The following is an 18,212-nucleotide window of genomic DNA, read 5'->3' on the forward strand; positions in this document are numbered from 1 at the left end:
CATGTACTTGTGATTGGAGAGATGATCCATGGCTTTGATCAGATTCTCAAAGTTGTCAGTGATCCAGAACAAGTTGAGAATCACTGGTCAGTAGGGACCAGAGCACCCTTGGTTATAGCTACGTTTTAGCTATTTATACCCAGGATCCTGGTAACATGACTCATGGGTCAGCCATGTGTTGAATTTAATTATTAATAGGACAGGTGCAAAGGCAGCCTCTTGAGCCATTGGGACAGGGAAAAATGATCACCAAGCTACTCTTTGAGCTACACACTGTGCTCCCAGTGCTACCAGAATGTTGGAATCTCAACCATGGCACTGTTGACCCAGCTGAGACAACATATTTATACCTGCATTGCATGGGCCACAGTGTTTACCTACTGCCCTCTCCAGGTACCTTTGCTAACACCCTAGGACCCTTGTGCTTATCTTGAAGTCTCAAGGCCTGTAGTCCATGTTATCTTTATCCCTGTGCCTTCAGCTCTTTGCTTCACCTTGGTTCTAATGTGTACCAACTGGTCATTCCCCCATTGTTGCTGTTGCACTATTTTTTAGTTTGTTATTTGATTGCTATATTTTATATGTTACATTGTATTATTTGTTTGTTATAAAAGTATTAAAAGTTTTTCCAAAAAAAAATTCTCAAACACAACAGATATATATATTGTTTAAATAAAAGTCCCCATTGTACCTCTTTCCTCCCAAATCCTCTCCAACAAGGCCTACTTCCCAGAGGTAACAATTTGTATATATGCTATTTCACATTTCGCTATCATTTGTATTTTATTGTTAACATTACACATGCTCATTAAAGAATTCTTTGATGTTTTATTTTCAAAGTTATACATGTTCATTCATTTTTTTCTTGCATAATTAAAAAAATTAACCCCACTCCACTTCTGGCTTATTTCCTTCCCCTAGTTTTCCTATTCATGGGAATAGTTGGCTTGGGTTGCGAAGAGTATTTAGGAAGAGAAACCAGTGTTTGTTTTTTATTTTTACATAGTTACTTATCTTATTGTTCTAAAGTGTCTCTTGGTATTAGGCTGTTGGTTTATTCTATTATATTATTCTGTTATTCTGTTGCCTTCTATCAAGCAAGGCTTCTCAGACATGCTCCTGATTTTAAGGTAAATTTTAAATTTCCAATGAAGTTTATTTATCTGACAAGAAAATCTTTTCTTATAGATTAGTACCCAGTTTACCACTAGGCTCTCAGAAATGCACCAGTAAATATCCATTAAGAAAACATTGAGAGCCGGGGGACCACCTTCCTCCTGAGCCTTGGCTGGCTGCGGTCCTCTCCTTTGATTTGATGGAATGTACCAGACCTGAACTAACAATTTATCCTTCAAAAAAAGGGATACTGAAATTGTCGATTATTATCACATCAGAGAGCTGGGGCCTTTCGTTTTAGCACTGCAGCAGAGTCAAAGATGAATTTGCTTGTTCTTTTTTTTAACCTATTCCGATGCTTTTCAAAATGGTTTTGACATTGATGACAAACAGTTGTTTTCGAAAGCCTTTACCAAATACTACATCAAAGCTGAACACTGAATAGAGGGAGGAAAATGACAGTGAAACTGTTTAAAGAAGGGCTTTGTACAAATTCTCCGACTTTGATTTCTCAGCTGACATCCGACACCATGTTTGTCTTATGCGATGTTTCCAGACCCATCCCAGTTGAGATGTCTGCGAGATGGCGAGTGATGGGGACGCACTTCTCTGGCTCCACGTATCTGGACTGGGGGGAGGCAGAGAGGCCGGGACAGCAGGGTTGGCACTGGTACCTGCCTTTGGGCACAAAAAATAAAAGGACCCTTTGTGCTTCAGGGCAGCTTATCTTCTGGGCCACACAATAGGCTGATCCCTCCCAGGCCTGATAGGGGCTGCTCCAGAGCTCCGGCTGCAGGGTCTTTATGCCCATTTCCGGCCTAACCGGAGTGTCAGGTTTCCAGTGTTCTGAGTCCAAATAAAAGGAGCTTGAAAAGCAGCGAAGAGAGGCGAGGCTTTTCTGTGTGTCCAGTAACCCCTGCCATCTTTTGCTCTGTTTCAGCAGTGCTGCCCATTATTGTCGTGGCATCTCTGAGTTGAAAAGACCTTAAAGGCATTTATTCCAAGCCACTCATTTAGAAATGTGGAATAAGTCCTTTGCAATTATTATTGCCGTATCAGAAGTTGGTACCAGGATTATAGGACTGTATGTTCTGAGTGAAACTCTTTGGCATAGTTTTTTTCAGAATTCTCTGAGAAGTTAGTGTTTTGACGTGGAAATAGGACCCATTTCTATCAAACATTAGTTGACTGGCCTGATCCCGGTGAAAGCTTGTCAGTGCAGACTACATGATGTGAATTTTACTTTATTGCTTAAAAATTACACAGTGTTCATTGTAGAAGAAATGAGAATTGGAAATTGGAAAAGAAAAAAATTAAAATTACCAGTAGTCCCATCATCCAGTGATAAATACTTTCAAGGTCTGGTGCATATCCTTCCTTAAATATATCTTTTCAAAAATGGGATTGTTGTCATCCATCATGTTTTAGAGCTGCCTTTTTAAAAAAACCTAACAAGACATTGTGAATATCTTTCCGTATTAATAAATGTGTCTCTACACCACATTTTTACCAGCTGCCTAGCATTCCCTTATATGGACATATTTGTTTAACCAATCCTTAATTGTTGTTTCTATCTTTTTTGCATTATGAAAATGCTGTGGTGAACATCTTTGTAAGTAAAGATTTCCTTAGAATATAGCACTAAAGGAGAAATTGCCAAGTAAAGGGGGTTTGCGTATCTTCAGGGCCTTTGACTCTAATCACCAAGTTTCCATCCTGACCGTTCGCTCCATTCACATTATTATTATATTTTTTAAAATTTATTTATTTATTTTGGCTGCGTTGGGTCTTCATTGCTGTGCGTGGGCTTTCTCTAGTTGCGGCGAGCAGGGGCTGCTCTTCATTGCGGTGCATGGGCTTCTCATTGCAGTGGCTTCTCTTGTTGCAGAGCACGGGTTCTAGGTGCACGGGCTTCGGTAGTTGTGGCATGTGACTCAGTAGTTGTGGCTCACGGGGTCTAGAGCACAAGCTCAGTAGTTGTGGTGCAGAGCTTAGTTGCTGCATGGCACGTGGGATCTTCCCAGACCAGGGCTCAAACCTGTGTCCCCTGCGTTGGCAGGTGGATTCTTTTTTAATTTAATTTAATTTAATTTAATTTTTTTATTTTTATACAGCAGGTTCTTATTAGTTAGCTATTTTATACATATTAGTGTATATATATCAACCCCAATCTCCCAATTCATCCCACCACCACCATGCCCCCCCACCACTTTCCCCCCTTGGTGTCCATACGTTTGTTCTCTAAATCTGTGTCTCAATTTCTGCCTTGCAAACCAGTTCATCTGTACCATTTTTCTAGATTCCACATATATGCATTAATATATGATATTTGTTTTACTCTTTCTGAATTAACTTCACTCTGTATGACAGTCTCTAGGTCCATCCACGTCTCTACAAATGACCCAGTTTCGTTCCTTTTAATGGCTGAGTAATATTCCATTGTATATATTTACCACATCTTCTTTATCTATTCGTCTGTCGATGGGCATTTAGGTTGTTTCCATGACCTGGCTATTGTAAATAGTGCTGCAGTGAACCTTGGGGTGCATGTGTCTTTCTGAATTATGGTTTTCTCTGGGTATATGCCCAGTAGTGGGATTGCTGGGTCATATGGTAATTCTATTTTTAGTTTTTTAAGGAACCTCCATACTGTTCTCCATAGTGGTTGTATCAATTTACATTCCCACCAACAGTGCAGGAGGGTTCCCTTTTCTCCACGGCAGGTGGATTCTTAACCACTGTGCCACCAGGGAAGTCCCTGCTCCATTCGTGTTCTTATCCGTAGTTTTGCGAGCACCTGTGTTCTCCCAGCCATGGGACCACCGTGTTCATGGTTAAGGTGCCAGTGCTGTTTGGCATCATCTGTTCAGTGGTTAGTTGTCCCGGTTACACTGCAGTGAATTTGTGTAAACATATTTCACCTTTGCTCACTCCCTACCCCCACCCTCAAACTCTGAAGTTTCTGTTGGAGTGGATAGGTTTGTTCTTGTAGTATTACCACTTTTTTCTTCTTCATAAGAGGTGGCATTAAAATCTATACGAATTATTAGAAACAACACAGAAGCTGAAGTGTTTTTTTTTGTTTGTTTTTGGTGAAGGGCGTTTGGTAAAACTGAAAAGCAATGAGCCAGTTGACTTAAAACAATGGGAGTGTTACCAGGTGTGTCCTTTTCCCTCCACAGAAACCCAGACGGTGATGTGAGCCCCTGGTGCTACGTGGCGGAGCACGAGGATGGTGTCTACTGGAAGTACTGTGAGATTCCCGCCTGCCAGAGTAAGGCTCTAATGCACCCATGGCAGGTTTCGGGACCCTGAGCACTAGGCGTGCAGAGTGGAGGCCACTGCCGGGGGCAGGTAGTGCAGGCAGGTGGATTTCCTGAAGCAGGTGAAAGGAGGAGCCACCTGGGCTGAGGATTTTCACTTCTCTTATGGAGGTTTTCAGAAACGGGACTCTCAGTTTCTCTCAGGACCCCATTCCCTTGATGGATAAGCCCAAGCCCAACCACAATTTCTGCTTCTGCTTGATTTCCCCATGCTGATTCTTTCTTGGATAGAGATGGCACCAGCTCAGTAGCAGTCCAGAAAAAAAAAAGTACCTTGCACTTTGGGGAATTAATTTTTTAGAATGAGGGAATTCCCTGGCGGTCCAGTGGTTAGGGCTCAGCACTCTCACTGCTGAGGCCCAGGTTCAGTCCCTAGTCGGGGAACTAAGATCTCTCGGGCCACATGGTGCCGCCAAAAAAAATTTTTTTTTTTTAGAATGAATGAATAGCCCTTTATAGACAGTAAAACTAAGTTATGATACTGCTTACTATTTAGATTTGATGTGATATGTCTCCTGAAAAATGGTGTTCAGTAAATATCTAATTAGATATCCTCCAAAGCCAATGTGATAGTCCCTTTCCTCACATTAGCATAAATATGTTCTTTTGTTATTTTATGATAACTCACAACTTGTCACTCTCTACTACTGGAAAACCCACTTTCTTCTGTCTTTTAGCACAAGACCTGTTTTCTAACTGGTTCACTCATTCATTCCCGTATTCTGTGTTTATTATCTGTAAGGTGCAAAGGCAGAAAGATACCCTGACCCTCAGGGAATATGTGATGTGGCAGGGGATCTTAGAAAGATACTTTAAAACAAGGTGGAAACTGTTGTGGGAAGATTTAGAGTACAGGAACCAAAATCAAACATGGTACTGTAAGGTGTTTACTAATGCAGTGTTTATAATATCTTCTTAAATATGCCAAAGGAACAAGGTTTTTCAGTTCCTAGAGCTGAAGAAAAGGACAGCTCATTCATAATAATTCTACCTGTTTTTTTTTCTTTTTCCTTATGATTTAAACCTACCCCTTGCCCTGCCTCGTCTCCCACTCCTCAGGGCAGGAGGGTGTGTGTGGAGAGGGTATGGAGGTCCATGTGGGACCCGCGACCCTCTCCCTCCTGCCGACCACAGCGGTCTGAATTCTGCCTCAAGGGGACCAGTGCTCACCTTTCATGAACTAAACTTCCACATGTCACAACTGTCTGGCAGTCAGACCCTCACTTTGCTATCCTTCCAACCTGATATACCTTGATTCAGTCCCTCAAACTGAGAAAACAGTAAAGACCAGAAGACTAGGCTTTTGCCCAGGCTGCTTAATCAAATTTTTAAAGTGAAAAACATCTCATTTGGCTCTAGTTATGTAAAAAAGGAAGGGGCAGGGGGAGAGGAAAGCAGATTTTCCTTGGTCCATTTGTTCTACACAAAGATAGTCTTTTAGTACCAGCCTATGTCATTCTCTCAGGAATGGCGAAGAGGGGATTTCAATCCGGTCGCTTTTATTTGGAAAGATAATCCTCAACTCGCATTTATAAAATATAATTTGGGCCAATGAGAGTGGACTCATGTGGTCACTGAGACTAAGTTCCAGAGGAGAGAATTATAGCAAAACAGTATGAACCACCTAAATTTCCCTCTAATTTGTAATATTTGTCAGATGTGCCTCACTGTCCCCAAAAAGAAAAATTAAATATCATTTTTCTTAAGGCCCTTTGGTAACTCTCTCAAAGCTTCTAAAGCCAGTCTTGAAATGGTCAGGGTAGGGAGACATACAGAATTTGGGAATGAGAACTGGGGAGCCCCTGGTTTGGGGGCGTGGGAGGAATGAGCAGTGTCTGGCTTTGGTTCTTCGGAAAACCCTTCTGTTCACCCTGTGGGCACCAGTGCTTCCCATGAAGCTGAGCCTCAGACCTTGAGTCTGCAAGGACATTGTGCTTCTAATGTGTCAGATTAACAAAGTTGAGAAAAACTTCTGTGCTGTTTGCAGCAAGAGACCTTGGTAATTGCCTGGTGGACTCAACTGAGATCCAGCCTGCCTATTTTAGGTCAGTTTTGCCCTATTTCTGGATGTGGAGTCATCATTTTCATGAATAATGCTAACCCTCTGTGTGAAGCCTGCTATTCATGATTAGCATTGAACTTGTCATACAGGAAAAGGCCTGTGACATGATCAGATTCCTGGAAAGTTCATATCTGAATATAACAGACCCAGCAGGAGCCAGGGGGAGTGAATGTTTAGGGACAAAGCTGAGTGTGGTTGAATGGTGGGCCATTGTGTGGAGACCGGAATCTCTGTTACGTAGAGAGCTAAAAGGAGCAGGGAGGCAGAGACAAGCCTGATTCAGAAGGGGGCAAAGAGAGATTTGAACTGTGCTCTTGACCTACGGAACACGGATCAGAACTTACTGTTAAAAGGAGAACAACTCTGAGGTAATTGGATTTGCTGTTTAAACTGCTTCTGCCAGTATGTTTCTCAGAAACCTCGTTCTTATTGCAGAGAGAAGAAATACAGATTTTTAAAAGGAAATTCCAACAGCATCAAGTTTACCACTCCTCTGTGTCCCGCCTTCTAAATCTCTAAGTCCTATTGGTTTGGCTACTGAGGGAGAAATCATTTGGCTTAATGTCCACCCCTTGCGCATCTGTCTGTTGTTAAATAATCATCCTCACCAGTCCAATTCCTCTTTATTTTATTGCTTTTGAGGGACATGCTGTGTAATGCTTAGCATGGCTTTTGTTTTGTTCTTTTACCTATAGATCCTTTTTTTTTTTTTTTTTTTTCTTTTGTGGTACGCAGGCCTCTCACTGTTGTGGCCTCTCCCATTGCGGAGCACAGGCTCTGGAAGCGCAGGCTCAGCTGCCATGGCTCACCGGCCCAGCCGCTCCACGGCATGTGGGATCTTCCCGGACCGGGGCACGAACCCGTGTCCCCTGCATCGGCAGGCGGACTCTCAACCACTGCGCCACCAGGGAAGCCCCACCTATAGATTCTTATAAAAGTTTTGTACAGTTTTTTAAAGTAAGTAATCTAGTTGAGGGGGAGCAGAACCTGCAAATGGCACTTAAAGGCAAATATAATTTTTTTCACATACCTGATTAGGGCCTGAGGCCACAGGCATGAGATATTTATCATGTTGGCTCTGAGAGCTATTTTTGGTTTGCTGTTAAATATTCACCTGATTTCTACAAACTCAACTATAAAAATTCATCTTTGAAATAGGGAAATTTGAATACAGGCTGAGTATTAGATTATATTAAGAAATCACTCTTAATTTTATTAGGTACAATAACGGCATGGTCATTTACATATACAGAGAGTCTTTTTTTTTTTTTTTTTTTTTTTTTGCGGTATGCGGGCCTCTCACCGTTGTGGCCTCTCCTGTTGCGGAGCACAGGCTCCAGACGCGCAGGCTCAGCAGCCATGGCTCACGGACCCAGCCGCTCCGTGGCATGTGGGATCTTCCCGGACCGGGGCACGAACCCATGTCCCCTGCATCGGCAGGCGGACTCTCAACCACTGTGCCACTAGGGAAGCCCAAGAATGGTTTTTTAAAAGTGGCTATTTGTTGATGCTGGGTAAGGGCCTCATATTCTTTCCTACTTTTGTGTATACTTGAAAGTTTCAATTATAAAAATAATTTTTGTAATATTAAAAAATTTTATAACATTTAAAAAATTTTAAAGTGAATGTATAAATACATTCAAAGTATCTGGATTCAAATGTGTAACATGACTAAGCTAAATTGTAGTACTTTTTAAATATAACTCACAGGTATTTGAGTTATTTATTAAGGTTAGTTATTAAAGTTTTAGTTATTAAACGTATTAAAACTATTAGTTATTTAAAGTTATTAAAACTATTAGTTATTAGAGTTAGTTATTTAAAATTAGTTATTAGAGTTTAAAATCACAAGGACTTTAGAAGTCATTAGCTGTGACAAATGACATTATTTAAGCTCTAACCGTATACCAGACCTTGTACAAAGTAGAGGACACAGGGTGGCATGATTTGCAGCCTGTGGGGAGCCCTTAGTTTAGGACTGAAGACCGACATATAAACAGATCAGCAAATGTGAGATACTCTGTAATAAGTGAGATGAGCAAAAGGATGGGAGCACTAAAGGGGGGCATCTGCCCTGGCACGATGGGTGGCAGGGCTGCTCTTTGTCAGAGGGCTTCTGGAAGGAGTGGGGTCTTAGTTCAGGGCTTCTCCCACTGTAAGGTACATAGCATCACCAAGGATCTTATTAAAGTGCAGATTCTGATTCAGTAGTTCTGGGACAGATCTGGGACTCTGCATTTCTAACACACCCCTGGGATGCTGTCACTGCAGGACCACACTTTAAGCAGCCAGGTTCTAGGTGTTAGGGTTGGGCAAAGGGAACAGTTTACATGCGTATACACACACACACACACACACACACACACACACACACGTGAATTCCCAAGCAAAATCAGTGTTGCTGAGATATCAGTTTTAAGAAGGAAGGACAGGAGATGAGGTCCGAGAAGAATTAGATGGGGCCAGATAATGTTCTGGGTACAGACTTGACCCAAGAAGATAGTGATGAGGCTGAGGGGAGTGTGGAGGGTCAGAAGGCAACATTTCTCCATAACTTCTTAAGCCTCTGTATTAGGGATATGGGGTGAGGTTTCTCCCTCCTAATCCGTGAGAAGTTCTCTAGTGATTGTATCATATTCTCCCAGACCAGCCTAAGATGCCAGCAATGGCACCTCTGCCATATGGGAACTTCGGTCAGTCTCACTGACTCAATTTCCTTTTATTTAAATGATACCCTGACTTTGTTAAAACAGATTTGTTGTTCCTTACAAAGGTGCAACCCCCAAAACAGGATTTGAAACCTTCCGATTGTGATCCCTAATGAGAGTTTTTCAAGTTCAGACTTCGAGTTTTAAAGTTCAGACTGAGTTTTTAAAGTTCAGACTTTGAGTAAAAAGCCAAGGGCACTTTGGCAGTAGTGGTCAAAGCAGTCTCTCAATTATAGAAAATGTTTCGTTTTTGTCAGCACTTTCTGCATTTTAATGTCAGCACTGATTTTTAAACATTTTAGCTTTTATTTCAGTTATTATTGAGTACCTAGTACGTGTACAGCACTTATATTCACATTATCTTATTAACCTTTTCAACAATTCTGTGAAGCAGGTGGTATGTCCTTTCCCGCCTGCTCCCCTTGGTCAGATGAGAAAATGAAGCTGGAGTGGTTAAGTGATTTGATGAGGATTACCCTCTGAGCCAAATAGGATTTGAATCTAGGACTCCTAATGGCAAGACCAGTGCCATTTCTGTCCAGTACTTGAGAACAGCCCTATTTCCTTTATTTCCTTAAAAGCGGGAACCTTGAGATGGATCCAGGCTACTGTTGAGGTCATCCTTGAGAATTTTTCTTTGTGGATTGTTTGGGAATTAGAGTTTGAAATTCTGATAGTATGCTGAATTATTAGGATTGCCTTTTTGACATTGTAGAAACCAAAGGATTAACTCAGTGGCGACAGAGGGTCTGCAGTTCAAGCTGTTAGCTCCAAGTCATTTTCTTTTCTTCTTTGAGTTTGGGAAATCCCAAGCTCCGGGAGTAAGCAGGCTGCGATGGTATCCAGGAAGCATTTGTTGCAGGCAGAGCCAGCTCTGGAGACTGTTGGGCCCATCTCCGCGGGTGTTCCCGGCCCAGCTGTTCTCAGCTGGGAAGGGGCTCCCCAGAAGTGGACCTTTTGTTTGAAACCCTGCATCAGCAGCCTTGTCCAGGCCTCAGGGTCTCTCCCAGCACCGTGTTTCCATTGCACTGGCTGAACCTCACCTTGAAAAAGACACATCTCAGCACGTCACTAACACTTTAGAGCTAAAATGAAACCTTAAACTTTAGCTGGTAGCCAAAGAAAAGATGAACATTAATAATATGAATTATGCCGACTCAGTTTTTACCTTTTCTCTCTTTCCACTACAATCATTTAATGTTTTTGTCTAATTGAACCCTTTTAGACTACCCAAATTAGCATGGTCAGAATCCTGTTTTTGATTGTTTATTCTTGCTTGATGTGAGCAGTTTTGTTTTCCCAACTGGACTAAGCTGTTCAAATATCAGCACAGGGGTAGCTCTGGAATCTCTGAAGGAGAGACTTAAGGTGGAGGGGTACTCGAGGGTTTCTCTGAAAGCTGTGTTTGCTCAGCCGGCCCCCTCATTTTACTGGGACTGTATGTTTATTTACAGAGGGGTACTGATGGAATTTATTGGGGCTTTTCCTCCTCGAGCCATATATTTTAACAATCTTCCACAACATCTAGCACTGTGGAGGCTGTAACAGGTGCTCACCAAATATTCTTGCTGATGTGATGTCATATCTCTCCCAAGAAGAGAGACAACACAATCTAGTGGAAAGAATGTGGCCTCCAGAGTCATACCGGCTTAGGTTGTAATCATTACTCGCTTAATAGCTCACGGCCAAATGACTCTCCTCTGAGCCTTGGTTTCCACATCTCTACCTTTCAGGGTTATTTTGAAGATTAGATGAGTAAAATACACATGACTCTGAGTCCAGGACCTAGCAGAGGGAAGGCATGCAAGTAACAGCGTGGATTGTGGTGGCCTGTGCTTTCTCCAAGGCATAAACCACCATTGGCATGCTCCTGTCATCTAATTCCTAAACAGGTTATTCCTGGCCTGCATTTTATTTCTTTCTGTTCCTGCTTTATGTGACTGGCCCCAGGGCCCCGGAGCTGTGCCTCAGCTGCTCGGAGGCCGTTCCCCTGGGGCCTGATGTGACACTGCACTCGGGGAGCACAGGAGGCCCCACATTCGTTCTGACAGTGCAGTTTTATGGTTTCAGATCTGGCATATACTCAATTACTCATTGTTTTTGGCAGTGGATATTATTTAATTTTTCACTAAAAAAATACAGACTTTCTGAACCAAATGGACATTTTCCTCAGCGACAGTTATGTATATCACATTTCCAAAATGTTCTAAAGCAAAGTTGTGTAAAGCATACTAATAACTTAAAAAGGGAAAAGCATTCAGATCAATAAGGACAATTTTACTGTAAAATCTTTACACCAGCACTTGCCTGTAAGGAGTATACATAAACATAAGAAATAGCCCCTACCCTCAATCTTATGATGTAATTAGGAATCTGAGTTATAAATACAGGAGAAAATTGGAGACCAGCCCACCAATTATATAAATAAGATTGAATTATGAGGTAGAGAGCTGTGAGTTTTTGAAGATGAGAGGGCTCCGTGAGGGTTGGGGAGCTGGAGGCATTGTTATCGAGTAAGGCTGGTGGGGCTGGATGGGTCAGGGCACAGCAGGTCAGGGAACAGCTGGACAGAGACTTGGAGGAAGGACACGGGATTGCCATGCACGCTGGTGGGAGCCAAGATGCCTGAGGAAAGGAGCGGACAGGGAGGAACCGGCTCAGAACCTTGAAAGCCAGGGCTGATTAGTTGGCAGCTGACACGCTGAAAGCCCTCGTTCAGGAAGATGAGCCCAGTGTCCCTTAAAGGGTAGATCGGGGGAGGGACGTTTGGGGAGGAGAGAATGGGTGTAGATTTCTAAACGCAGTAGATGAGGGCCTGGGCGGTGGTGGCAGCAGTGAGATCGTGCAGGAAGGGTTAATTCAAGATGCATTTAGGAAGAAGTCAGAACTTGACAAGTGGAATATATAAGGGATGAAACAGCAGGAAGAGTAAAAGATGCCTCTGTGGTTCTTTGCCTGGGATATTTGTGGTGTCCCAGAAAAAAAGTTCAAGTCAGACTGAGCTCTTCTTCCCAGAGACACAGCTGTATCATTCCTCTTGAACTTGGACTGAACTTTTGTCGAGTAAGGTGTTTCAGTTGTCTGTTACTGCATCAGAAACCACCCCAAACCCCAGTGGCTTAAAACAACAACAACGTGTCATTTCTCCTGACTTTGTGGGTTGGCTGAGTTTCAGCTCGGCCATGCTTCTACTGCTCTTACCTGGGCTCAGTCGGATGGCTGCATCCACCTGGGGGCTCTCCTGGGGCTGGGGCATCCAAGACAGCTTCAGGCCTCTACCTGGGCAACCTCTCTTTCCAGCAGCATACTTAGACCTCTTATAGGGTGGCTGGCTTCCAAGAGAAGCTTCCAGTCCCCTTAAGAAGTGAACTCAGAAGTCCACCATATTCTGTTAATCAAAGCAAGTCACAAGGTCAGTCCAGATTCAAGGGGAGAAGAAATTGATTCCAAGTTTAAAGTGGGGAGTCACACACATGTATGACATAAGTGGGGAGGAGAGAAATGATTAGACCCTCCTTTGGAGACTGTCTACCGCATTATATCACCAGAAATTAAGTTTCAAAGAAGGAACTCCTGCCAGAGGAGAACTATCTCTGTGATACATCAGGGTTATATGGGGGTCAGGATCCTTAGGAACTCTTACCACCTTCCCCTAAAGGTAAAATTTCAAAGCGGAAGAAAAAGCGGTGTTTACTTATTTATTTGGGTGAGTCGATAACGAGACTCAGAGACATAAGTAGGGCTGCTTTGAAGAATCACAGTGACTGAAAACGAGAATTGATGTTTAGAAATAAAGTTATAGAGGTAGAGGGATTCCCTGGTGGCCCAGTGGTTAAGACTCCATGCTTCCACTGCAGGGTGCACGGGTTCAATCCCTGGTGGGGGAACTAAGATCCCGCATGCCGCACAGCATGGCCAAAAAAAGAAAAAAAAACTTTAAAAAAAAGTTATAGAGGTAGAAAGGGGCCATATTATGATAGGACTTGGACCAAACTGGTGGCTATCAGGTTTGGAACGGAAGTTATAGATGGACAGGATGGGGTACAGTGTGCTCATAGCCATGGGCTGAGAGTGTGGAATAATCCACGCTTAGCCTATTGATGCTCTGAAGGAGGTATTTGAATTGGCTGGTCCTCTGATAGGACACCAGTGGTATCATCTCATGTGTACTTAGTCCTTATTCCCACGGAAGGGAGAATTCAACTACTGAGGCACCAATGTGGAGTCCCTGAGACAGAAGATAGTCTCTGCCACACAAGGTTAAATGACATTTAAAATAAGCAGTCACCGCCCCCCCCTTCTGTAGCAGGAAACAAATTGCTTGTTCTTGAGAACTTTCCCATCAAGAATTTAATAGAAGCAGGAATACTTATATCATTTTGATGTTTTTGTCAATGTTTCCAAACAATGTACTTTGAAATCAGATCACTTCTTATTCATTTTTATATAATTCTCCTGCTGCTCTATCACACATTAGTGATCAGAAATAAGATGCAATTCCCCAATCCCTGCCTGCAAGACCTGAGTAGGGTCTTACTGTAAGTTGAAGGGAGTTTTGCCTTAAGTCATGGATTGTGCAAGAATGAACTGCTGTTGGGTTTGACTGATTGTATATGGGTTGTGGTGTGATGTATGTGAAGGCTATTGAATGCAACTTACAATGCTTAATAAAAATCTTTATTCTTGTAGTATAAAAAAATAAGCAGTCACTGCATGGTTTCTGAAGAATCAAATTTTTATTTGTAAGAAAAAGTAAGAGGAGTTCTGTACAGCCAGGGAAGAGTTTTCTAAAATGTAGAACTTTGCTTCTGGTTTCTCTTTTTTTTTTTTTTTTTGGCGGTACGCGGGCCTCTCACTGTTGTGGCCTCTCCCGTTGCGGAGCACAGGCTCCAGACGCGCAGGTTCAGCGGCCATGGCTCACGGGCCCAGCCGCTCTGCGGCATGTGGGATCTTCCTGGACCGGGGCACAAACCCATGTCCCCTGCATCGGCAGGCGGACTCTCAACTACTGTGCCACCAGGGAAGCCCTGCTTCTGGTTTCTTAAACAAATATCTCAGATTTGGTCAGAGCACTGGAATAGAAAACACAGTAATGTTTTCTTCTTAAGCAAATTACCATCTGAAGATTTTTATTCAGATTGAGCTTGTATGTGTTTGTCAGGAATTGTTAGATTGCGAGGAATAGAACTCACTCAAGCTAACTTGAGCAAAAGAGATTTATTTATTGGAAGGACACTGGGAGTATATTGCAGAAGTCAATACCTGTGTCCCAAGAACCTGGGAAGGAAGTACCCATTCTTGCCATTTCTCTTTGGGGCCACATGGCCTCCCGTCTATGCCTCTCTCTCAGTATGGTGTCCATTCTTCTTCCTCTTTGTGGACCAACAGAATCAGCTCACTCATCCACTCACGTGCTCCAAACGTGGCTGGTTGCCTTAATCCCTACTTGACTGAACCCTACAAGTCCAGTGCCTGTAATTCACTTACTGGAATCCAGTTCCACCTTCCTGGGAGAGAGGATCTGGTGGCCCCAGTGGGAGTCAGCTGTGGCCAGAGGATGGGTGGGGTTCTTTGGCCTGTCCCCACCCAGCAGCAGTTACGGTAGCAGGTAGCAGGTCCTCTGAGACAGTGGTTCTCAGAAAAGGGCTGTTGGCTGTGGAGGCCCCCATGGAGGTGTGTTTAGCACCTTCACAATGAGGCCACAGTTATATCCAAATGTAATGGCTATTTAGGAAGCCTGCCTGGTTGCTTCCCAACAGTTCCTTGTGGTAGTAAAAGAACAATAGTTCTTGGATTAATCCGAAGAGAGAACCATCTTCCCTCAGCCACCTCTAAAACTTTTATCTCTGTCAGGAACTCTGAACATCTGAAGAGGTTGTTGGTAATTAACTGTCACATTTTAAAGCATCAAGTATGATAAACAAGGGGTCCATTTATATTTTAAGATGATTTTTAAAAATTGAATGTGTTGGAGCCTCTTTGGTAAGAAAAAAATGCATGACCAAGCAACAGGACTTTAAAGTGGTCTTGAAAGTAAAACGGAATCTGAGGACAAATATCCTTTTTCAAATTGACTTTTCCTCCCTGCTTCTGGGAAGAGCTAAGGGTGGGACACAGTCTGGAAATCCACTCAGTTGACTAGTCATGCTTTTGAAGACGACAATGACGTGTCTTCTCTGGCAAGACTTCGAGCCACACTTTCCAGTGCGAGTCAGAGGCAGTGACAGCCCTCAGAGGCCAGCCTTGTGGGACACAGGGCGCTGAGAGACTGCGTGTTTGCAGATTCAGTCCTTATTCTCAGGAAGTCACTTTCGTTTAGCTCCCAGACTGTCCCCATGAGGAAAGGGGGGGGCAGGGACACCAAGAAAAATACCGTGGAGTGAGAATCTGCCACTCTAGAGCTGACCTCTGCTCTCCAGTTAGTTCCATCTTGTGTGTCCCCATGCAAGGCCCTTAACCTTGCTGAACTGCAGCTTCTCAGTCACCTAGGAAGCACATCACCTGTCCCACCTTCTTGAAAGGGACCTGAGTTTCATGTGAAAGGCTCGCATGGCAGTGCACTGTATCTAGCCAGATGTAAGAGGTTAATATTTTAATATCTAGAATCAAACCCAGTTTTTGAAGGTGGCTGCCTTTGACTTTATCTTTTAAGTCAATGCTATTTTACTCTTTTTTTTTAATTAATTTATTTATTTTTGGCTAATCTCTGGTAAATGATGAAAGCCTTGTTGTATATAATGATAACAAACACTGTTTATTCAGCACATACTATATTGCCAGGCCTTGTGGTGTTTACTTTATTTACATTATCTAATTTTAATTCTCACAAGAACCCTTTGAGGCCCATATTGTTCCTCATTCCACTGTGGACGAACCTCAGCTTAGAAAGGCCATGGTGGAGGGGCCAGAGTTAAGCCTGGGGTCCTTCTCACTCGAAAGCCCACATTTGTGAATGCTGCAAAATGCTGGCTGCTTCTGGACAGGTGATGGTAGCACCAGTGCTCTTCAGAACGTTGCCAAGAACTGGGAAGTGAGCAAGCAAAAAACAACCCCGAGCTACAGTATGGCCAGCCGAAAGTGGGAAGTGGTAAAGGCCTTCCCTCTTTCAGAAACTATTATTTTCCACACAGTTCTAATAAGCTCGATAGTTTTCTTATAAGCCTAAGAAGGAGAAAATTAAGAAGAGGATAAGCAAAGACCACAGGCACGAACAGTAGCAAGTAGATGCTAAGACTCCTTCCAGTTCTAATGTTCTGAGGGTTCAGCTGCCCCAACAGTAACCACGGAGACAGATTAACTATTAAAGTCAGACACAGGAACACACAAAAGCACACCAGTCTGGGACCATTTGGTGACGTACATCTGGTGACCTCAAGCCACCAAGCAAAACTTAAAGTACGTAAGTTAAACTAAGTTTTTTTAAAAAAAATAGCTAATGCATTTTAGAAAAGTTTCATCCAAAATGATAAAGATAGAATTTTAAGTTTTAAAGTTAACCTTTAATGGAGAACTTGGTTATCTGGAATGGTGTTTCCAGATAGTCAGAGAGGACAGAGAGGAGTCAAAACCAATGGGTACTGGCTGTAAGTGGACGTCGTGATGCAGATCAGCTCTGCCTTTCACTCTGCTCTGCTCTCTCGACTCCCTGCTGCCTAAGAGGTACCTCTCTCTCTCCATGAGTTCAGCTGGCAATGTGGGACACATTTGTTCACTCAGCACACAGTTTTAGAGCACCTGCTGTATGGCTAGGACCATGCCAGGCCCTGGGAATACAAGTGGGCAGAAGGTACAGTCCTACCCTTAAGTTGTTCATGGTTAACTGGGGAGAGAGACACATAAACAAGTGTTTAGAATCAAGCTTAGCATAGGCTGCTGTAGGACTACACAGCAGGGGCGTATAACCTGTTTTGTGGGACGGGAGGATGATGGGAGGCCCATGGGGCTTCCCAAGGGAAATGATGCTCAGGCTGCAATCTTAAGCAGGGAAAAGCATTCTAAGCAGAAGAAACAGACTTTTGTAAGAAAGTCCAGAGGCCATAGAGCAATGTGCAGGTGGGAAACTTGCAGATGCACTATGATTTATCTTGGCTTTCATATAGAATGTGAGCCGAGGGATAGAGAGAGGGGTCATGCTGATGGGGGTGGGGTAGGGGAACAGCACAGATCAGGCAGGACCTTGTGTACCATGTGAGAGAGTTTGGACTTTATCCTGAAGGGCAGCATGGGAGCTTTGAGGGTTTTAGGCAGGGCTCCTGCATACCTCTGCATCTCCTGCTGCTTTTCCCTCTCTTTCACTGGTCATACTCAACTACTTTGTGTTCCTGCAAAGGCCAAGGTTGTTCTTGCCTTAGACCTTTGCCCTTGGCCTTCCTCTGCCTGGAATGTACTGTAAAGATTACTCTGCTTGCAGTGTACTAACTAGATTAGAATAGGATGAGCCTAGGAGCAGGGAAATGGAATAGGAGACCAATGGAATAGTCTGAGTGGGAGAACGGTGGCCTAAACGGGGGAAATGGCAGGCTGGATAGAGACGTGGACAGGTGTCTGCAATATTTTAGGAGGTAGAATTGACAGTGTCTGGCAAGCGATTGACTTGGGTGTCAAGGATGATACCTAAGGCCATGGGTATTCAGAGGGGTGGAGCAGCAGCAGCATGGTGTGGTCTGATTTCCAGTGATCTACCTCCCGGTGCGCTTTGGGACCTCACTGCCCCACTGGAACATGAGCTGCCTGGATTTACTCACCGAATTATTGTGAATAAAGCTTATAGGTTCCAGCTGCATCAATGCAAACTACGACCCTGTTTATGTCTAATCTTAACATTTATGATTATGTGCCTTGGGCTGTCTATAAATGAATACATAATATCATGCTTATTTGTGAACATAATGGAATAAATGAGAGAGAAATCAGAGTAAGTGACCAAGACGATCACGATCAAGTAACTCTTATTAAAAACCATTAAACGCATGGCTCAGGTTTCCATATGTAAAGCCCCTTTAA

General features: G+C 43.2%; 1 protein-coding gene across 7 annotated transcripts in view; it reads left to right on the forward strand.

The window, feature by feature from the left end:
- Nucleotides 1-18,212, forward strand: part of KREMEN1 (kringle containing transmembrane protein 1) — a 93,438-nt gene that overhangs the window by 19,030 nt on the left and 56,196 nt on the right. For all 7 annotated transcript variants that reach the window (XM_089894657.1, XM_089894658.1, XM_089894660.1 and 4 more), the window contains exon 3: nucleotides 4,299-4,390. In XM_089894657.1, coding sequence (XP_089750783.1) covers nucleotides 4,299-4,390 — 92 coding nt within the window. The remainder of the gene's footprint in view (nucleotides 1-4,298; nucleotides 4,391-18,212) is intronic.

Source organism: Delphinapterus leucas, chromosome 14, assembly GCF_059928025.1.
Source record: "Delphinapterus leucas isolate spDelLeu-1000000601 "Yukka" chromosome 14, BTC_Dleu_Yukka2, whole genome shotgun sequence".
Taxonomy (NCBI): Eukaryota; Metazoa; Chordata; class Mammalia; order Artiodactyla; family Monodontidae; genus Delphinapterus; species Delphinapterus leucas.